This window comes from Megalobrama amblycephala, linkage group LG14, assembly GCF_018812025.1.
Source record: "Megalobrama amblycephala isolate DHTTF-2021 linkage group LG14, ASM1881202v1, whole genome shotgun sequence".
Classification (NCBI taxonomy): domain Eukaryota; kingdom Metazoa; phylum Chordata; class Actinopteri; order Cypriniformes; family Xenocyprididae; genus Megalobrama; species Megalobrama amblycephala.
In genome coordinates this window covers 47,124,841-47,148,386 of record NC_063057.1, presented here as the reverse complement: position 1 = coordinate 47,148,386, position 23,546 = coordinate 47,124,841, and the positions used below count along the sequence as shown (strand labels likewise).

Genomic DNA, 23,546 nt, shown 5'->3' with positions numbered 1-23,546 from the left:
GGTGAGGATTGGAGTGCCTACCTTAAGATGTCTTTCTTTGAGAACCTGATAGATGGCTGTACACATTTTGGGAATAAGCTCACTTAAAGGTGCCATCGAACGTTTTTTTACAAGATGTAATATAAGTCTATGGTGTTATGTTTTTAATTGCCTATTTTGGGGCATAATTAGAAATGCGCCGATTCAGGATGCAGCCCCTTTAATTGCTTGCGCTCTCCACCCCCTCCGACCCCTCCTGAGCTCTCGACTCTATCATTGCATAAACAAAGTTCACATAGCTAATATAACCCCCAAAATGGATCTTTACAAAGTGTTCGTCATGCATGCTGCATGCATACATCGGATTATGTGAGTATTGTATTTATTTGGATGTTTACATTTGATTCTGAATGAGTTTGATAGTATGCTCCGTGGCTAAAGCTAACATTACACACTGTTGGAGAGATTTATAAAGAATGAAGTTGTGTTTATGAATTATACAGACTGCAAGTGTTTAAAAATGAAAACAGTGACGGGTCTCTCGTCTCCGTGAATATGGTAAGAAACAATGGCAACTTTAACCACATTTAACAGTACATTAGCAACATGCTAACGAAACATTTAGAAAGACAATTTACAAATATCACTAAATGATGTTTTATTAAACAAGGTTCGGGAGGAACAGGTGCAGATAATTAACCTAACTAGCTCAGGTGGAGAGCATTCAGTTAATCAATGCAATCAGGACAAGAGGTATAAATACAGCAGACTTACCTCTGTTCGTCTGACAGTTCATCAGCATTTTGGTTTGACCGTCTTGCTACAATGTCTCAGCTCCAGCTTTTCCCATCCGTCAACGAGTCCGACTTCTCTCCGGATCCCGCGCCGCCAACTGCCGGCCCCAGGACCACTTCTCCTCTACCCGACATCACACCTGAACCCCAGGCTTCTTCGCGTGGCCGCCGGTCAGCACAATCAGCCTCCCGCTCACCTAGACGCCGACGTCTACCCTCGCCTCCACCGGAGAGAATCCCAGTTCTCTCTCCGGCGTCCTCCTATCATTCGGCCGTGCCAATGATTCCACCTATTGGGAAGTGGACAGTTTTGAGTTTGAGGCAAGCGCTGATTAATTCTGATGTGCAACCGTCACGCAGAATGAACAAGGCAGATTTATACAAGCTGTATGTCACCTTGCAATCAGCCAACCTCTCACCTAAGTCCACTCCAGCCTCCAAGGCATCCAACAGGCAAACTAAATCCCGTGATGCCCAGAAATCGCCTCATCCAACTCCACCATCTCCCTCCCGCACAAGGTCCGGCGCTCTGCGTGTGTCGGGCCATGGTGCCGGGCCTTCAGCGAGCCTGGGCCGCGTCCCAGATTCCGCAGCATCAAGGCATTGTGCACCTCCCTCTTCGGAGCAGCATTTCACCGCGGCTCTTCCCGCCAACGTACACGCAGCCAGGCCCGCCGGCCCTCTTTCAGCCTCGCAGTTTTGTCCTCCTACTGTTTCTAACCCCTTTCCTTTGCAGTGGCCTTTAGCTCCCGTAGTTGATGCCAGCGTGAGATTGCCTCCGTTAACGGCTCAAGCATCCCATCACCTTCCTGCGATTGCCGCAAACCCCCCCCTTTTTCAGTGGCCTGCAGCTCCAGCAGCACAAGCAAGCATGAGGCTGCCTCCGCTTGCATCGCAGGCCTACACATCTCAGTCTTTCCCTCAATTTCCCTCTTTTTCTTCTCTCCAATTTCCTCCTCAAGCCCCACAGGCCGACTCAAGCGTGAGGCTGCCTCCGCCAACAGTCGCAGCCCCGGCTTCTCTCCCCTACAATCTTCTTCTACATTCTAAATCACAATATTCTCTGTTCACAGCAACTCCGATGCCCGTCCCATCAAACGCAGTCGCCGCGGAACCACCTCCAGTGGCCCACAACATCCGAGCACAGATCTTGGCAGGTGCGGACATAGATCTGGCTAACCTTCTTTCTCAGCTTCCAGTAGGTGACTCTAACCGCCAGATAGACTACGGGGATTTTTCTGTCACGTTAAAAAACCAAAACATTCATACATCACGTTTACTTTCTTTTTCCGAATTTGCTATTGCTTTCAGCCGTTTCACAGAAATTATTTGTTCAGCATTCCCCCATAGGCGACGCGAACTGAATGACTACCTATCGCTCATGGCTGAGCTCGCGTTGTCCTATGGGGGAGGTCATTTCTACACCTACCACAAGCTCTTCTCTGCTAAATGCGCGGTCAGGGTCGCCCAGTGGAACCAGTGCCCTTACTGGGGTGCACTCGACCCTGACCTGCACAGCAGTGTTTTCCTCGGCTGCAGGAATGTTTCATGCGCTGTTTGCAGGTCAGTAGCTCATTCTACCGTCGCATGCCCACAGATTAACCCTTCCATTCCACATTGCCCAGACACAGCCTCCGTCAAATCCACCAGCTATGTTCCAAGACCAGCAATCATCAACCCATACAACTCTGACTTCAGACGCAGAACATCATCTTCAGATAACAGACAGCCCTGCAATAACTTTAATATTGGCATATGCACCAGACAAAGATGTCGGTATTTGCACATCTGCAATTTTTGTGGCGGTGCTCATGCCCGTCCTGTATGTCCCGTGTCTAAAGCGGATAATAAAAAACCAAAAAATTACTTATCGACTCCTGTGAATATTTCTCGCCTATCTTTTGAACTTGCGAACCACCCGGACGCCGAATTCACTGATTATCTGCTATCTGGTCTCAAACATGGTTTTAATCCTGGCGTGGAAAGCACGCTTTCCCAAAACATCATCTGTAATAATCTCCAATCTGCTCTCGCTGAGCCTGACACCGTAAACAACCTGATTAGAAAAGAAGTCGAGTCAGGTTTCATGATCGGCCCTTTTGACAACCCTCCATTCAACATTTTTCACATCAGCCCTATTGGAGTGGCTACGAGAAAATTTTCAGGTAAGAAACGCCTCATAATTGATCTCTCAGCTCCACATAATTCCCTGTTCCCAAGCATAAATAGCTTGATTCCACTCGACGAGTTCTCTCTCAAATACCATGATATAGATCATGCAATCGAAATGATAAAAATCGTAGGTCGGGGTGCTTGGCTCGCAAAAATCGACATCACGTCTGCTTTTAAAGTGATGCCCATTCATCCTGATTCATGGCACTTATTCGGGGTGCGCTGGCACGAGAAATTCTATTTCGCTGTTCGCTTAACGTTTGGATGCAAAAGCAGCCCCAAAATTTTCGACATGTTATCAGAAGCGGTCTGCTGGATTCTGTCGAACAATTACGCAATTCCTCACCTCATTCACCTGCTAGACGATTTTTTAATCATTTCGCCCCCCAACGCCATTCCAGCGGCCCATATCCTTACGGTTCAAAACGTTTTTTCTGAGCTCGGAATTCCCATCGCCCAGGAAAAAACGATGGGTCCCGCCACATCCATCGAATTCCTTGGAATTAATTTGGATTCAGTCAAATACCAAGCTTCCCTGCCCAAGGAAAAAATCGATAGGATAATCCTCGTCTCTTCTACCCTTCTAGACAGTTCAAATTGTTCAAAACGCGAACTCCTGTCCCTGCTCGGCCACTTAAACTTCGCCATGCGCATCATCCCACAAGGCCGCCCGTTCATCGCGCATCTCCTCTCACTCGCCTCCTCGGTTCACGCGCTAAAGGACTTAATTTCCTTAACACAGGCGTGCCGCGATGAAATCAGGTTATGGATAACAGTGGAATGGCCTATCTTTTTTCTATAATAATCTTGTCTCTTCCCCTGTGGATATCCAGCTGTTCACAGATGCAGCCCCCTCAATAGGCTTTGGAGGTTTTTACCAAGGACGCTGGTTCGCGTCACCATGGCCCCTCAATTTCAGGACATACCACAGTCCTCAGCGCTATTTGAGCTCTATCCTCTCGTAGTAGCAGCCTTCCTGTGGGGGAAAGAATGGACGGCTAACAGTATTTTAGTGCATTGTGACAACGAAGCAACAGTCCAGTGCATTAATAAAGGCCGTTCCAATTCACTCGCTTTGATGCCTTTTTTAAGACGTCTAATCTGGATCTCAGCATGTGACCAATTTATCATAATTGCTAAACATGTGCCCGGGTCAGAAAACAAAATTGCTGACTCTCTGTCTCGCTTTCTGTTTCAGAAATTCAGGATGCTGGCTCCAGAGGCAGACCAATTTCCAACTCCAGTACCTCACTTTTCAGAACTCATATTCCCGTAACCCACCCGTTAAAACCCCTCCTTGACGCGTCGCTCGACACAATCCTCCAAGCAGTCTCCCCGAGGACACTGCAATCCTATGTGACAGCTTGGAGATGTTTTAAAGCATTCCATTTGTCATATAACACGCCGTTTCCCGATTTCTCTCTCCTCTCAATCACCTCTTTCATCTCATATCTCAACATTGTCAAAGGGTTCCAAGTTGGGTCTATCAAAGGCTACTTGAGCGGCATCCAATTTTTTCACAAATTGATGTTTGGCACTCCCTCCACTGAGATTAATAATTCACAAACCTCTCTCCTAATCAAAGGGATTCAACGTTCCCAGCCCACCCGTCCCGACCCCAGACAACCCATAACACTAGACATTCTCACAAAATGCATCAATACCCTCCGCTCAAGCTACCAGCCTCTCAATACCGCCCGCACATTTGACGCTATGTTTATTCTGGCCTTCTTAGGTTTTCTAAGATGCACGGAACTCACAATCACTTCCAAATTCGATCCAAAAATCCACCCCACCATTGCAGACTTGTCTGTTCTCGATAACAATACAATCTCATATTTAATTAAACAAAGCAAGACAGATCAAGCTAAAAAAGGACACTTCATCTATATTTTCAACATTTCCTCACCAATCCAACCATTCCAGTCCATTTTCGCGTACCTCCAACTAAGAAGCTCTCAGGCTAAATCCCCCTACGAACCCCTTTTCATAGACGACTCCAACAAACCTGTCACTCGCTTTTGGTTCCAAAAGCACCTCAAATCCGTTCTTCAACAGTCAGGCATCCCAGCAAAAAACTACTCCAGCCACTCTTTCCGCATTGGGGCAGCAACCTCGGCAGCCCAAAAAGGCCTCTCCCAGCAGCAGATCCAAGCTCTTGGAAGATGGTCATCGGACGCCTTCCAAAGTTACATCAGAACCAACCAGTTCCACATCAAAAAAGCCCATCAAACCCTCATTGGTTAAAAAAAAAAAAAAAAAAAAAAAAAAAAAATCCAAAGTATTGATCTCCCAGCGGATGCAACGTTAACCCTCCCAGGTGAAAAATGCTTTTCTTTCTCCATCCAGAGAGTATTGATCTCCCAGCGGATGCAACGTTAACCCTCCCAGGTGAAAATATGCTTTTCTTTCTCCATCCAGCGAGTATTGATCTCCCAGCGGATGCAACGTTAACCCTCCCAGGTGAAAATATGCTTTTCTTTCTCCATCCAGCGAGTATTGATCTCCCAGCGGATGCAACGTTAACCCTCCCAGGTGAAAATATGCTTTTCTTTCTCCGAGGTATATGCTTTTCTTTATCCATCCAGCGAGTATTGATCTCCCAGCGGATGCAACGTTAACCCTCCCAGGTGAAAATATGCTTTTCTTTATCCATCCAGCGAGTATTGATCTCCCAGCGGATGTAACGTTAACCCTCCCAGGTGAAAATATGCTTTTCTTTATCCATCCAGCGAGTATTGATCTCCCAGCGGATGCAACGTTAACCCTCCCAGTTGAGTATTGCCATGCATTCTAAACTATTTCATCCGCAGGCGGCCAACAGGGCCTGTTCACCCGATTCCACAAGCCGCTCCCGTTGGAGGCTCTATAGGCCATTTAGGCCGGTTGTTGAACCTCACCACTCCTCCCTCCGTCCATCAGTTAACAACGTCCATCAAGGCCCGGCGCTGCAAGCTGCCCCCATCAGAGACAACATGGGCCCTCTTGGTTCAACAACCAGGCTTCTCGAAACGCCAGCTCGCCAATCTTAAGACTTTGGGGGGCTATTTGGTCTAGCGGCTGTCCTTTGCTCTTTTGCATCTGGGGGAGTACTCTGGGTTCGGGCCAAAATTTCCGAGCTCGGAGCCCCCCCCCCCCGGACAGCACGCCAAATATGCATAACCCTTACTGTACTTAATTATATGTAAATGTGAACTCGTGAAATGATGTTTTATTAAACAAGGTTCGGGAGGAACAGGTGCAGATAATTAACCTAACTAGCTCAGGTGGAGAGCATTCAGTTAATCAATGCAATCAGGACAAGAGGTATAAATACAGCAGACTTACCTCTGTTCGTCTGACAGTTCATCAGCATCCCTCCTCCACCCCTTCTCCTCACTTCAGTTCTATCTACTTCTATCTCAACGAAGGGGGGGGGGAGTACTCTGGGTTCGGGCCAAAATTTCCGAGCTCGAAGCCCTCCCCCCGGACAGCACGCCAAATATGCATAACCCTTACTGTACTTAATTATATGTAAATGTGAACTCGTGAAAAATATCATGTTATCATGGATCATGTCAGTTATTATTGCTCCATCTGCCATTTTTCGCTAGGGTCCTTGCTTGCTTACATAGTCTGATGATTCAGCTGTGCACAAATCCAGACGTTAATACTGGCTGCCTTTGTCTAATGCCTTGAACATGAGCTGGCATATGCAAATATTGGGGGCGTACATATTAATGATCCCAACTGTTACGTAACAGTCGGTGTTATGTTGAGATTCGCCTGTTCTTCGGAGGTCTTTTAAACAAATGAGATTTATATAAGAAGGAGGAAACAATGGAGTTTGAGACTCACTGTATGTCATTTCCATGTACTGAACTCTTGTTATTCAACTATGCCAAGGTAAATTAAATTTTTAATTCTAGGGCACCTTTAAAGTTGAGCATCCTGCAAAATTATTCCTCTGTGAATAAAACGATAAAGAAAATGCTTTTAGAATTGCAATACTGAAAATTTCAAACGATATATTGTAGAATTACTTAAACTGATGGAAGGCTAATACCTGTTGCCAGAGGCAGATAGTTATTATAAGGCATTCACTGAGTGAAATGGCATCTCTGAAATTTGTATTTTGCCTTTTTTTTTAAGTAGATACTGATTAGGGACAACCTGAGCAAAACTCTGAAAGCTTTGTAAATCTTTCCACTGTAGTTCTTTGCATAAATTCAGGTAGGTGCCCGTCTTCCCCGTCGCAGCAACCACAGCCTCACCTACAGCTTCTTTCATTTTATTACTCACTATGTTTTCAAAGAATAACATGCAAACACATTAGTAACAGTAAAATTTTGATTGTGGTCTCCACAAGGATAGTAAAACCTGAGATCACCTACATTGTGGGGACCAGCCATGAAGGAAATGGATTAATAAACATACTAAATAATTGTGACGAGGAGGGCCTGGCAAGAGCCGTGAGGGAATGATAACCATGAGGCCGAGTGATAACAAGCATCAGCTGCGTGTTGCAATGGCCTCGAATCTCTAATGGAGGAGCTCCGGAAGCTTAAAAGGGGAGCGACAACAGTGACGGATGAGAGAGGACCAGGCCTGGACTTTATTTTATGTTTTGTTATGTTTGCGTGGCCGGCAGTTGTCCGTGAGGAACTGCTGGCGTTTTACTTTCATTTTGCATTTGTATTTGAACTGCCCATTTATCTTGCTTTGTATCGATATGGGTTTTTGCATACTACGATAACTACTAAATGGTAGTATAATACAACAGGTCAGCCTAGTTCGGGCAACATGTTAAACCTATTCTGATAAGAGTACATGGTGTGTAAGCCTTGTCAATACATGGTACCAGGAGAATGAAAGGTGATGAATTCTTTCTGTCCACCAGAAGAATTAAAGTTGACAGGTAATGTCAATGAGAACTGGAAACAAAGCAAAAAAAGTTGAGCTTTATATACTTGGTTAGCAGAGTTTTGGGCCAACTTTGGGTTCCCTGGGGTTCTGGGTGCAGTAGATTGCACACACATACAACTACGTTTACTGTCAGAGAATGCTCTGATATATGTGAATCGTAAGGTAACCCATTCCATCAATATCCGATGCAACGTAAGGTTACACATGTATTTGCAAATTATCCTGGATCAAGCCATGACTCTTTTATTCTGAAATTACTGCAGTCTTTGAGGGTGACCAACCCCTGGACGGGTGGCTGTTAGGGGACAATGGCTATCCATGAAAGACATGTCTGATTCAGGGGAGACATTGCAATACAGCCCACAGAAGATTGGATCATTCTTTGTGGCAATCACATGTCTGTAATTATCAAGCAACCCTGAACACCTTGATTAGCTAGTTCAGGTGTGTTTGATTGGGGTTGGAGCTGAACTCTGCAGGATGTTAGCTCTCCAGGAGCAGGGTTGGACACCCCTATTGTAAAAAAAAAAAAAAAAAAAAAAAAAAAAAAATACTTTCATAAGAAGCCAGAATGTTTTGTACACTGATTTTTTTTCTTTTCATTGTATGGACGTCCACCTCTGGGCCCCTAAATCCTGCAATGCTTTCAGCGCTGAGGGTAGAGGGTAGAGCGATGTCCTCTGCTGACGCTATATCCTGAGTGGCTGTATGTGATCCTCCTCTTGTGGCCACTTGCTGTTTTTTGTTAGCAACAAGCTTTTGTTTTCCCCATCTCCTGACTTCACTGTATCTTTTTTGGCATTGTATACCCATTCTTGTGATGAGCTTGTCCCATAGATGGTCTGCTCGCATGCTTTAATCTTGCGCACAAGCAGATCCGTTTCCTCTCTCGGGAAGCGTTCAGTCTTTCCGCTTGCAAATTCCACCATGTAGTAATAGTAATCTGCCATAGTGCAAGCGCTTCTGGCTTTTAAAGGGAATGAGAGATGAAACTCTGATTGGTTTATTGCTCGTTACACCCAAAACACACCCATGACTCATTAAGAGACTAGGTAGGTTCTACCTTTTGGACCATGCGCCAACCATTTTTTCAGTCATTAAACTAGCAAAAGTGGATTTGATGTGCTCTAAGTGCACCTGTGCCATGTGCTTAGTTAAAATAGGGCCCTACATATGAATGCACCTGGTGAAGATGGAAAATCATACGAAGAGCAGCAGCTTTTGTTTCTGCTGTAACAGCCGCAAGATGACTCTGCGAGTGCGTGTTAGAAATCGAGACATGGTGAAAACATTCTGCTTGGTACATTTTGTGGTCTTCAAAGTTGGGTCTTCAGCCAACAAAGTTTAAATCCCATCTGGTGTGCGTTTCCCGAAAGCATCGTTAGCCAGCTATGGTCGCAAGTCCCATTGAACTCTATTGGTAACAACGGAACTTGCGACCACAGTTCGCTTTGGGAAACGCATTAGGTCAGTAGGCGGGTCTTTTGTGGCGGTCAAATGCGTTTTCAACTATCTCTGGAAGTGGTTGAAATCTCAATGTTTTTGACCCCTTTTAAACCTACAGTACAGTCCAAAAGTTTGGAACCACTAAGATTTTTAATGTTTTTAAAAGAAGTTTCGTCTGCTCACCAAGGCTACATTTATTTAATTAAAAATACAGTAAAAAACAGTAATATTGTGAAATATTATTACAATTTAAAATAACTGTGTACTATTTAAATATATTTGACAAAGAAATTTATTCCTGTGATGCAAAGCTGAATTTTCAGCATCGTTACTCCAGTCTTCAGTGTCACATGATCCTTCAGAAATCATTCTAATATGCTGATTTGCTGCTCAATAAACATTTATGATTATTTTCAATGTTGAAAACAGTTGTGTACTTTTTTTTTTCAGGATTTCTTGAATAGAAAGTTCAAAAGAACAGCATTTATCTGAAATACAAAGCTTCTGTAGCATTATACACTACCGTTCAAAAGTTTGGGGTCAGTAAGAATTTTTATTTTTATTTTTTTGAAAAGAAATTAAAGAAATGAATACTTTTATTCAGCAAGGATGCATTAAATCAATCAAAAGTGGCAGTAAAGACATTTATAATGTTACAAAAGATTAGATTTCAGATAAACACTGTTCTTTTGAACTTTCTATTCATCAAATAATCCTGAAAAAAAATATTTTACACAAATATTTTGTACAAATGTTTCTTGAGCAGCAGATCAGCATATTAGAATGATTTCTGAAGGATCATGTGACACTGAAGACTGGAGTAATGATGCTGAAAATTCAGCTTTGCCATCACAAGAATAAATTACTTTGTGAAATATATTCAAATAGAAAACAGTTATTTTAAATTGTAATAATATTTCACTATATTACTGTTTTTTACTGTATTTTTAATTAAATAAATGTAGCCTTGGTGAGCAGACGAAACTTCTTTTAAAAACATTAAAAATCTTAGTGGTTCCAAACTTTTGGACTGTACTGTATATTTAGCATTGTCCACTTGTGATTTGATCAACCAAAATCTTAATACCAGGTGTAAACATTTTGATTTTCCCAACATTTCACAATTATTCACAAGTTTAAAACAATCTCATAACATTATTCATGCAACTGTAACTGCAGTGTAAATACATCTAAATAGTATTAGTATAACAATAGTAATAATAAATAGTACTTTCTATAGTCCACAACATAGATTTTGCTCATTTAACAATTCCAGTGTGACAACAAAAGACATTTATTTATTTAAATATATAAGTAATGAAAAGATGTTCTACAGTATTTAACAAGCTTCATATTTTATGTAATATTTATAGCAGTTATGAGAGGGGTGCTCGCTTTTTTTTGCTTGAGCCCCTGCCCTCCAAAATGTCTGTGCACAGCCCTGATTAGAAGTTAAAGTCTTTATGAATGGAGGATATGTGTAAAACCACCCTTGAATATCTTCAGGCTTAAGGCTGATTTATACTTCTGCATTGGACCTACACTGGAGCCTCTGTGCCGTAGGCTATGTGTCCGTTTTCATTAATACCTCTGCGTCGTTGTCCGCATTAACGTGCGGTAGGCAGTGTCCGCAGTAATGTTGAGGATCAAGGCAAAAGCCAAAGAAGCAGCAGCTTGTCATATACGCCAGAGAAGCTTACAAATAGAAGCGGCAAATAGGTAACAACTTTTATTGCAGTATGACTGCATGTGTCCCCTGAAACAGAGCGTTTTTTTCCCATGGAAGTTGAAAATGCTCGCTCTTCTCAGATTGCGCCGCGCCAGTTTTTTGACCTGAAGGAGGGGATCTAACAGACCAATCACAGCGCATGCGGTAGAATTGGCGCGTTGTTACATATTTGAAGAGGTGCACGTCAGGCTACGTCGTAGGCTACATATAGTACGCACAGCCTACGGCGTACGCTCGATGCAGAAGTATAAATCAGCATTTACTTTAGCACTAATCCTTATTCCACAGTGATGACACTTGAAACACTTCTATCCAGAGTGAATTATTATGTGCATGTTAAGGCGTTCCATGTCTGGGAAACTCTTTCCACACTGATGACATATAAAACAGTTCTCTCTTGAGTGAATCCTCATGTGGTAATTTAGAGTTATTTTACGTGCAAATCTCTTTCCACACTGATCACACGTGAATGGCTTCTCACCAGTGTGAGTTCTCATGTGAGTCTTAAGATTTTGTTTTTGAGAGAAGCCCTTCCCACACAGTTTGCAAGGGTAAGGACTCTCTCCAGTGTGAAGCATCATATGGGAATCAAGGGTTGGTTTATATGTGAAATTCATTCCGCACTGAGAGCATGTGTAATGCTTCTCTCCAGTGTGAACTCTTATGTGTATATTAAGGTTTCCTTTTTGAGTGAAACTCTTTCCACAGTAATTACATATAAAACAATTCTTTCCGGTATGAATTCTTATGTGGCAATTAAGGGTTACTTCACGTGAGAAACTTTTTCCACACTGATCACATGTAAACGGCTTCTCACCAGTGTGATTTCTCATGTGGATATCAAGATTCTTTTTATGCATAAAACTCTGTCCACACTGAGAGCAAGTATAAGGCTTCTCTCCAGTGTGAACTCTCATGTGGACTGTAAGGTTCTGTTTTTGAGTGAAACTCTTTCCACACTGTTGGCATGTGAAAGGCTTCTCGCCAGTGTGAACTCTCATGTGGATTTCAAGGTTTTGTTTGTGATTGAAACTCATTCCACATTGACAGCAAGTAAAAGAAGTGTTAGATTCGATCTTCTGAGCTCTTTTTCTTGAGGATGTCTTTTCAGACTGTACAGATTTATCCCCAGTCCTGACATCATGATGTTTCTCATAGTGTCGTTTCTCTTCCATTGCATTCAGTTCTTGACTCTCCTCTTTCAATGCCATCAAGTCTAAAGTGAAAAAAGACATGCAAATTAACAGCAGTTTAATGGCACAAAGCAATGGCAAAACCAACATAGAGCACTAAAACCTACTCTGTAAAGATTTATTTCCTGCAATTTCAGAACCTCCGTAACACACTAAGCAGACAGTTACCGTCAACCAACATCTGGCCATTGGTGAGCGTCCGTTAGGTAGTTTTTGTGGCGTGTTCCACATGTCGGCAGCTCACCCAATTCAGCATTTGAATTGGCGTCAGGGCAGTCAGTGAGAGAGATCACTCTGATTGGCTGTTCAGTTTAATCCCCACCTCGCTTTTTTTCTTATCAGTGCAAAAGAGACTCAAAATACTCTTTGGTCATACAATTAAGTTGTCTGGCAATCACCAGACCAAGATCAATTTAAAATTGAACATTGGTCTGGGGAGTCTGTATATATTTTCTATAACGAGCATTATTCAGGCAATTGGATAGTCCTTCAACCAATCAGATCAACGATCCGGGTGACGTACTTTGCAGAGCGACGTGAAAACTCCAGACAGGTTTAGTTTGTATTAGTTTGTAGCATTGATCAGCGGTTTGCAGAAGCAGCAATGGCATAGAGCGATTTTTGCAGGTTGTGCAAAAAAAACAAACATGAAAGTGAGTGGTATTTACACCCACTCGAGTGATTTGTTTGCTAAACTAAAGAAGTCATTCAGCATCGTCGAGAGGTTAAAAGGAATTGGATTGACGGTCGTGCTTGCCATCGCTTCTCTATCGTCATCGTGTTATACCTGCCAATAGCGAGCAAGGTGGATAAGCCTGTCTGTGATTGGTTCCCGCAAAAGTGTAACAGAAGCAGTAGAAATGAATGTACGGGTTTCCAGACTGAGTTGCCGGGCGAAATCAAATTGCCGGCAGATCAGGCTGGGTTTACCCAGTCTAACAATTAAGTGTTATACATCGTTCAAAACAACTCAATTTCTGTCAGTACTCACCCTCATGTCATTCCACACCCGTAAGACCTTTGTTCATCTTCAGAACATAAATCAAGATATTTTAGATGAAATCCGAGGGTATCTGATCCACACATAGGCAGCAATGTCACTGCACCATTTGATGTCCAGAAAGTTTGTTAAAAATGTCCAAATGCCGGCTCATTATTAGCCGGATCCTGTGCCGGATGCATGCGTCCTGGTGCTCACGTGTTCAGCTTCGACCAATACTGAGTTGGCGTTCAGATGTAAACAAGGAAGCCTGCACTAGTTCACTACGTATGACAACAGTTCAAATTGTTGAATAAAGTTGTTATTTTTGGGAGGTTTTCTGTGCACAAAAAGCATTCTCGTCACTTCCTAACATTAAGGTTGAACCACTGTAGTCCACTGACTATTTTAACCATGATTTCAACTACCTTTCTGGATGTCAAATGGTCCAATGACGTTGCTGCTTATGTGTGGATCAGATACCAGCAGTGTTGAATTCCACTTGAAAGGGAAATGAGCATCTAGAGAGCTAGATTATTTCACTGACTCACACTAGGCATGGTTGCCTTGTACAATGATTATGCTATTTGATTTAACTTTTTGCTTTGAAGAAAACAGGAAGAAACATGTTCTCACTAATAGACTCCCAAATAGATTGATTACTTAAACAGTGCAGTGATTTTCACTTAATCATGCTCCACATTTATTACGGAGGTACTCGTAAATTTACTCAAATACAATTCCTGTACATCAATAAGGTGAGACCCATTCAAAACTTAAGGCAGGAACACACTAAGCTGATGGTCGGCTGACTAAGTTTTCTCAGAGTGTTCCGTACCGTCGGCTGAAGTTGGTCCTCGTTGGATTTTTTTCAGCCGATTCGACATGTTGAATCGGCGTCGAAGCTCGGCGGTCCATCGGATCATTCTGATTGGCTGTTCAGCTACTGCCACCTGCTGGTACGGAAAGGCATTTCATCTTACGCAGGTGCAGAACGGACGTGCTACTTGGCTGTCGAGCGTTGGTTTGGTGTGTCAGGTCAACTTTGGACCCAGACGTTGCCGACGTGAGCCAACCCCGCAGTCTGCTTTCGTCGCCACTAGTTCGTCAGCGTCGGCTTGGTGTGTTCCTGCCTTTAAAATATACTTGAATGAACTGAAAAGTGTACTATCCAAGTTATAATAAAATTGTCAATGCTGCCAAGTTCATGGAATGCAAATTTTACCGGAGGAACCCCGTCAAAAAAATTAATATTTTACCCCCGAAACGCGACTGGGCTAGTTTTGAGTAGCAATTATGCGGGTTTTGTTGTGCAAACTTGGTGACCCTGATCATTGTCATAATGATGATAGTAGCGCACAGACAAGTAGTAGCCATTGTGTGCTCCTCTGATCACGCTGCATGTGTACCCGAGTCCGATCAACCCATGCACAATCCACCTCTTGAAGTGTCCAGGAGCAATCACACAAGTCAAATGAACTAGACTTTGGAAGTCAAATGTGCCCGGGTAAGGTTCGTTCTCAAAACTTATTCATTTTTCTCACTTTAATATAGTTAAAGCATGGCCACGATTTACTAAAATTAGAGCCGGTACTCCACAGAGCGTGACTTGACGCTGATTGGACTATATCGTATATCCAGAGGCAGAACAAACAGTCTAGCAGAGACAGCTAGCGTAACTGTGGTTGAATGTGATTGAAAAAATCCTTAAAGATAAGTTGACAGATCCGGTACAACTTACCGAAATGAATCATGTCTCAAGATGTCAATAAGCTTGTGAACAATGTCACTTAACATTGCATTAACCTAAGAACAGTTATCCAATGTTCACAGTTTTAGTTAACTATGATTAAACAATAGAGAGGAGCTTATTTACTGTTAATTATTTATGTATGTTTGAATAAATCTGCCTTGAAGACAAGTGTTTATGAAAACTGCCTTGTGCAACTGAGGTGTATACAAACATTTTCAATTTATTTGAGTGCAACTGTTATATCTGAAGATAAATAGCAGTTGAATATAAAAGCTTGAGCTCTGTAGTCAATTTTAACCTCTAATATTATAGTAATTTATAAAATAAGAAGGTTCTCTGTATAATTTGCAGCATTATTTTGGGAAAGATTTTTTTCTAAAGAAAATCAAACTATTGGCAGATATTCCGAATAATTGGCTATCTGTATCGGCGGAGAAATTTAGTATCAGTGCATCTCTAGTTTTTAGTTCTGTAAATGTTACAGAAAATTACTTTTACTAATTTAATGACATGACGTGTCAAAATCATGAATGCTTAACTTTGAAGTGGGATCTTCTCAGACACACTTGAAGGCAACACTCGTATTTGTCACGTGATCTCAACATATTTAGCATTTTTAAAATGTCGGCCGATAAGATTTCCAACTGTGCTGCGCTATATTCAGTTGCCCACTGTCATGTAAAATTAGTGTTATCATGTCTTTGTTTGAAATAATACGATTCCCATAGGCCATTGGCCACACAGCTCACTTAGATATCGGCATCAGCTTGTCTGTCCACATGAGGTGACCAGCTCCATGTAAAATAAAGCTACTTTAATTCAGACACCTATCTGACACTCTTCAAATATATCATTCATTTCTGTAGAGCTGGACATTTTTAATAAGGATAAAATGACTGAATTCAACTTAGAGAATGAAACCAACCTGTTTGTTCCTCAGTTCTTGTTTCACACTGAATGTTTCTTCAATCTTCATATCTTCACTCTCCTCTTTAATAAACGACATCTTTGTTTGTGTCTCAGTGTCTTCGTGTTTCACTCTGAATGCTTCTTCAATCCTCATGTCTTCACTCTCCACTTTATTAAATGCCATCTTTATAATAGTGTCACAAGAATTGCTTCTCAAGGAGTTTTTCTGTGTTAAGACATATCATCATGTTTAATAAAAATACAAATAAATTCAAACTAAATCTCTGGGTGTGTCTCAATCAGCTCTCTATTTCAGTAATCAGTGTACTGGCAAGGGATTCAGTCAGTGAGAATTAATGACCTGATTACTCAAAAACACTGGTGAATAAAAGAACACAAACTATACAGATAATTCATATGTATGATTTACTATTTAATGATTGTATGCTATATTTAATAGATTACACAAATAAATATTAGAAGTTACATGTTTGTGTTCTCGTTGCATTTACACCGTTTTGAATCCTCGTCAGGCATATGATTCGAATCACTGAATCATTTCGCAAAACATTTAATTCATTTGACTCGGAGTTTCGAAAAGTTCGTGTTACAATAAACTGATTCATATAGGGAGCGAAATGAGACGCACCTTTTCTGTTACTCGTGTGTGGATACGCTTTACTTACAAAAATAACGTTAGTTAATGTTAGCTAACGCATTAAAGCGAAATTCTCAGATACATAATTAATTTTGCTTCGTTTGTAAAAACTATACAATTGATTTAATGGTTTGTATCGATTTAAATACTTAAAATGTTTTAAAACACACCTTTCTTCAGCTGAATCAAAACAGATGCACATGCGGGGCGCAGGCATATGACGTCACCACACCAAAATAAAAGCCCTGTTCACACGCTAAAATCACAATGCATAGAATATGTAGTAAGATGTCAGAGGAATTGACATAGTTTCTGAACTATTTAACCATTTATAAAGGGTATGACATAGACTGTACAATGATGACAACTATTGAACTGTAGGCTACGAAGTTATGCAGCGTTCCAGACAGCTCGGAATGTGGATTTTTCCCTCACTTCCTTCTTGGAAATAACTAGGGTTGCCACCTTCAATACAGAAAAATAAGGGACGCCTGCCGCAGTGGGGGCCTCACTCCTCGGGGCCACGATGACCACAGTCCCGATGGCGTGCCAGTGGTGGTATATCATAACTTAAAACATATTTTCATAAAAATATTAAGATTGATACCAATGGACATTATAGTAAGATATCTGCTATTGAAATCAGTGTGAACAGATGCAATCAGTCTCTCACTATCACAACTTAAGTGGTCATATTGAATACACAGCTATGACAATAATAAACATAGGCCAACAAAGTGTGACTGAGACCACAAAAAATAAGCTTTTGGAGGAACTTGTGAGATGTGAACCATATTTTATTAACTTATTAAATTAACAGATCCATAACTTCCATAAACAAATTGTAAATTGTCATTTGTTGTGAACAAGATTTTGGCTAAAATATTTGTCATTGTTTGCAGTAACACCATCCAAACAGTGAAACCACACCTAAATAACTGGAAATGATATAATATCTACAAACATTTCTTATTTAAGTAAAACACTTAACAACATTTTTATTATTGGTAAGTAAATATATTTATGTATTTATTTATTCCATTCCGGCGGCCCGCCCTCCTCTGACTCTGATTGGCCGTGATTCACGGCCCGTGAACCTGAAACAAACCAATCAAACCATGATGGCAGCGAGTATTACCCAATCAGGGGCAGAATAGGACGTGTCTTCACACAATGCAGGTGGGGTGATTTGCATGGGATGCTGCATAATGTGGACCTATGTAAAATACGGGACAAATCGCGTCCCGTATTGATTTGATACGGGACGCGTCATTTTGGCTGTAAATACGGGACGATTCCGTATTTCACGGGACGGGTGGCAACCCTAGAAATAACGTCTGGAACACCTCTCAAAGTCAGACATTCTGCATGTGAACTCGGGGTACATCGATCAACCCTGACCTCAGTGAGTCACTTCCAAGATGTCGGCAATTCCTGCTTCCAATGAGAATAAATGTAAAAACAAACATCAAGTTTAAGTAATGTTATTCGTCAGCTGTTTTCAAAGCGATTTATGTCATTTCTATTCTGTTTTTGCCATAATTGACACTAAAACACTCTCTCTCTTGTTGTGTCGTGGCGACATCATGTGGTCAACATGTGAAAGTGACATCTGATTGACTGGAACTCACTGAGGTCTGAAATTGGACATTTAATTTGGGATATTCCCATGTCCAACTTCACCTGGGCCCTCATTTATCAATGGTGCGTACGGACAGATTTGTGCGTAGTGAGTGCGTAAGAACAGTTTCATGCAAAGTGTGGGATTCACCAAGTTGTACTTATGCGTAGAAATGTGTGTAAATATAAGCACACCTCTGAGCATGCTTACGCAGATAATCTAGTGGTAGAATAGCGACACTACACATAAAAAGCATTTAAGAGTGTCACAGTAAGCATTAAGCAATCCACATATGTCCTGTGTTTCCTAGTTAAAAAACACTCAATTTATAATTTGTCTAGTTTTAAACACAATGCTTAATTGGTGTCAAACCCTATAAAAGACAGCTGTGAAATATGTTTGTCTCAGTGCAATGGCTTATCTTGCGTTATTGGAAGACTTGGCAAACAATGCGCTCCGCAGAGAGCGCGTTTTCAAGATCGCGCTGATCTGCTTGGCGAGAGCACAGAGTGGCTTCTAAGTAGGTACCGCTTTCCCAAAAATGTACTGCTGGATTTGTGTCGTGATTTAGGACCAGTGTTGGAGAGAGAAACAAATCACACGAAAGCCATTCCCGTGCACATCCAACTCCTGTCCACCCTTGGGTTTTTAGCTACTGGCACATTTCAGCGTGAGGTTGGAGACATATGTGGTATATCCCAGCCATCAGTGAGTAGGATCATGCCGGCAGTGTTGGATGCAATTATTTCCTTGGCCCCAACCTACATCCAGTTCCCTTATCGAAATCCTCAACAAGCCGCAATAAAACGGGACTTTCATGCTATTGCAAGATTCCCAAACATAATTGGAGCCATAGACTGCACCCACATCGCCATAAAAGCACCATCAACCAACGAATTTAATTATGTAAATAGAAAAGGGTTTCATTCTGTTAACGTGCAAATAATTTGTGATGCAAATTTGTTGTTATTAAACGTCGTTGCGCGGTGGCCTGGAGGAACACACAACTCGTTCATTCTGCAGAATAGCTCTGTGGGTGTGCGTCTCCAAGAAGGCGCTGTTGAGGATGGCTGGCTCATTGGTGAATTTAAGGCTACAACATGTTTAAAATGCTATTGTGGGGCTATGTACAATTACTTAAAACTATTTCATCATTAGGTGATCAAGGTTACCCGCTAAAGCCATGGCTAATGACCCCCCTAACCAACCCGAGGACCGAGCAGGAACAGGCGTACAACCGTGCCCATGCGCGCTCAAGGAGCACAGTTGAGCACGCAATAGGCCTGCTGAAAGGACGATGGCTGTGTCTGTCAAGCATGGGAGGGACACTGCAGTATCAGCCAGAAAAAGCGTGCAAAATCATCATGGCTTGCAGTGTGCTACACAACTTGGCCATCAGACAGGGCATCCCCCTGCAGGAACCCCCAAGACCAGACGGCCCTATGCCCGATGCAGTGCCCCTGCCACCTCTTAATGCCGCTGGCATTCAGACAAGACAGAGGATCATACAGACATTTTAAGTAAGTCTGGCCTTTGCTCGAGTGCAGAAACATTACAGTGATTTCGTTTTGTGTTTTGCAGCTTCTTGGAAACAAATAACTGAAATCACATTAGTCAGCGGTTTATCGTTTATTAGCAATTGTATTTGCGCAAGAGGCAATCTGTTTCAGAGACTCGTTGATTTGAATCAATACATTCGTTATGTTGCTCAGTTGATCCTTTAGGTCATTAATGGATTTTGTTGTTTCCTCTTGATTTTGTAGCACCGCCTCACTCAGCACTCTTGGCGCACGGCGCATGGAAGGGGCAATGGATGGGCCCGGCTCCTCAAGCTCCTCAGGCACAACGGGTGTCGCTATTAAGGACAAACATGTTCACATTAATTTAACTGAGTTTATCTATGAATGATTTCATTAAAAAAAAAAAAAAAAAAAAAAAGTTTACAAATTGAAATAAAATGTATGCAAATACAATATCCTATTCCAGTTGGTTTGTTTTACCTTCACTTTGGGTGTTAGATGGCCCGGTTTGTTCTGTCTCAAGAGCATCAGTGTCACCATCCTTAGTAATCCCGGACAGAGCTGTGTCTCTGATGATGCAGGCTATGCGGTTGTCCAATGGGGAAAGTTCCGTTGTTGTCTGTCCTCCTCCAGTTGCGGACATTTCTCGTCTGTGTGCTGTGACACGTTTTTTAGCCAATACTTTAATGTCAAACCATTTTTTTTTTATTTCTGGGACAGTTCTCTCCTCAGACCCAACGGAATTAACTGCATTGGTGACATTCTCCCATGCAGCATTTTTTCTTTTATTTGTAATTCCTCCTGCAGTGAATGAACTAAACAATATCTGTTGGTTGGATTCAACTTCGTTTACAAGTATCTCTAATTCTGTGTTTGTGAAGTTCCTCTTCTTTGCTCTCTTTGCCATTATTGCGGTGAGGAAAAAACACAATCACGTAATTTTTAAAGGGAAGTGTTGTCACCATATATGGTTAATTGGAGGCGTTTCCAAATGCTAATGACCATGAACGTGAACGAGCATGGTACTTACACACATGTGGTATTTATCAACAATGATTGCTTACTCATGTGCGTAAGAACTGCGTGCGCACGTTTGATAAATGTGGATTTTCTTGTACTTAGGCACATTCTAAATTTCATTCGTAACACAAAATATAGAACCTTTTCTACGCACTGTTGATAAATGAGACCCCTGGAACGCAGCAAAGTAAGAATACATCATCAGCATACTGGTGTTAAACAAATAGATCAAGATGAATCACACATTGGCTGTTTGGTTGTTGTAGTTTTTATGTGCACTGAAAAAAGAGGAGGAAGTGATTGAAAGAGGAGAAAATGGGCACAGTCATGGCTAGTGAAATGCCAATTTTTCAAATGGAGCTTGAGGTAAGTAGTTGTAGCACCATATAAATGAGACTTTATTGATTATTCTAACACAAACTAATATCTAATACTTAAACACATGCACACACATTCACACGAGTTGCAGAAAGAAAGGTAGTGAGAAAAGAATGAGTTTTAAGAGAATGAAATGATGAAATCCCAAGTTTCTAGCAATGTATGCACTTTGTAAAACCTGACCTGAATGAACCATCAATCATTAATGTAATCCTAATGTTATTACATTTTATCAATGCACCAATTCAGCTAAGATCTGGAAGTTACTTGCATTTGTGTTGGTGTCTTTGACTGGGGATTCCCTTTGTTGTCATCTTTGGCTTGAAAAAGGGCTTCTTTGATTTGCTGGAGGTCTTTTCGTGTCTGGATCAACATTTTCTTGTAATATTAATGTAAATGTGTATATCAAAATTAAAACATGAGTTTCCAAATATTTTTTTTTTTAATTTAAACTGTTATTGTGAAAATGCACTGTATTTATGATTAGGACTCATAATGAGGATTTTAAGTGGTTTTCCTTCATCTGCCATCAGTCCTGCAGCTCACCATCGGTGACCCCAAACTGCTCTGTTTCCAAAATGTTTTTTGGCGAGACATCTATGACGGCTGGAGGCTCTGGCATGGTGTCCACAATGTGAAGAGGCTCAGGCATGTCAGCCATGTTGGCTGAAGACCCTGGTGTGGCTGCCATGACAATTGGGACTCATGGTAGGTACAACGTGAATGATGCGTTCCTCCTCGACGACACAAACCGTAAAAGCTGAACTGCTCAGTTGTAATGCAATGTCAATGTAATATTCCAGAGTTCACTTAGGATCATGCAAAGGCATGATCAAACTGAGTGGCTCAGATAGTCTACCCTGAAAAAAATATAATTGGGCATACTGTCTATTGTGGTTTTGTATGTCAAATCAATAAAGTCCTTTACACATTCCTCGATTGGGCGGTCTCCCTGTTGGAGACGCATTATCTGTGTAGCTTGATTCATTGTGGCTAGTTGTTCTGTAACATTCGCTGAGAGATGAGGCAGAAAGAGAATCCACTTGCAAGCACACTTTTAATAACAAAACTCCACCTGAACAGACAGAAACATCTGACCAAAAACATGAACATGATCCACCACAAAACAACAACTAGCGAAACACAAGAGCTATACATACACACAGGGGCAAACAGGCTTAACAAGGTAACAAGTAAACAAGATACACCTGGGGAGACTAATCGACATGAAAACCTACAATGAACTACAAACATGGCACTAGGAAATGAAACACAACAAATGTCCAGAGAAGACATGCACAACACCAGGGTCATGATAACAGGTATGCTATATATAGCAGAGTAGAATAGAATTTACAGGAGTGGAAGTTTTTCAGGAATGAACAACATTAAGTTTGACTTTTAAAGATTTTTGACCAGGAACACAAGCCTTTACATTTCAACACTTTACATTTTACATTTCAAGCATGATCAAGGAACCGTCAGACAAAGCTGATCATTTGCGATCTCAAAGATTTATGTAAACTAATTAAATCAGAAATATACTCTGGTGCCAAGCCATGGAGAGATTTGAAAACATATAACAACACATTATACTGGATTCTATATCGAATCAGTAACCAATGTAATGAAATCAATGCAGGAGTAATATGGTCTCTTTTTTGGTACCAGTTAAAAGCCTAGCAGCTGAGTTCTGAACCAGCTGCAGGAGAGAAAGGGAGAAAGGACTCACACCCAAGTGCAAAGCGTTACAGTGATCCAAATGAGAAGACACAAAGGCATGAACAACTTTCTCCAAAAAGCCAAGGTTTTTCACAAAGATTTTTTTTTTTTCCAGGAAGCAATAACAGGTTGTCATAAGAATCCCACATCCTTTCTGACCAAAAACAACAAACTGTGACTTAACCCGAACCCGACCTGAACCCGAAATCATAAGCCAAAACAGCTTTGTAAGATCTACACAAAACATAACCGCTGGCGCTGAGCTATTTTTTTGTTGCATTGACAAAATCATATTATGGAATGTTTAAATAGACAGAAACATTAGTAGAAATTATGCACAGAGACTATTTGGGTCTTCATTTCATTTATATAGTTTGTACTCAGTCATGTATCACATCGCACAATGTTTTAAACATTTAAATACACATATCTAATTATACATAATGTGTATGATGTAGTGTTTTAGATCACAGGTTTTCAAACCCTGGGTTGCGACCATGGGTCGCCAGTATGATTTAAAGGGTAAAGCCGAGTTCAGACTGCACGATTTTCAAAGTAGTCGGGTCACTGTTCTTTTCACAGTTCAGTCGCTGCTGTGTTCATACTGCACGATGGATCGGCGACAGAAGGTTTTACACTGCATGACTTTACAATAGGAAGAATCACCGACAACTCTGTCTGGCACGCAAACTACATTTCACAACCAAACACACGTGAGACATGACAAAGAAACAACGCGCTATCACGCGCTTAAGACCGGAGTTCTCA

General features: G+C 41.5%; 2 protein-coding genes and 1 long non-coding RNA gene across 3 annotated transcripts in view; 2 read left to right on the top strand and 1 right to left on the bottom strand.

Moving 5' to 3' along the window:
• Positions 1-10,574: 10,574 nt before the first annotated feature.
• On the bottom strand, positions 10,575-16,750 carry LOC125245868 (gastrula zinc finger protein XlCGF7.1-like). Its single transcript, XM_048156677.1, has 3 exons — positions 16,688-16,750; positions 15,876-16,085; positions 10,575-12,241 (listed from the first exon to the last, which is right to left on the bottom strand). The coding sequence occupies exon 3, from the start codon at positions 12,234-12,236 to the stop codon at positions 11,334-11,336; it is 903 nt and encodes a 300-aa protein (XP_048012634.1). The 5' UTR covers positions 12,237-12,241; positions 15,876-16,085; positions 16,688-16,750; the 3' UTR covers positions 10,575-11,333.
• LOC125245957 overlaps positions 12,127-23,546 on the top strand; it is a 26,553-nt gene continuing 15,133 nt past the window's right edge. The window contains exon 1 of the long non-coding RNA XR_007179649.1: positions 12,127-12,239. This is a non-coding gene — a long non-coding RNA (uncharacterized LOC125245957). The remainder of the gene's footprint in view (positions 12,240-23,546) is intronic.
• Positions 18,542-20,076, top strand: LOC125245920 (putative nuclease HARBI1). Its single transcript, XM_048156751.1, has 3 exons — positions 18,542-19,219; positions 19,297-19,658; positions 19,902-20,076. Exons 1-2 carry the CDS (start codon positions 18,859-18,861, stop codon positions 19,656-19,658), a joined length of 723 nt encoding a protein of 240 aa, XP_048012708.1. The 5' UTR covers positions 18,542-18,858; the 3' UTR covers positions 19,902-20,076.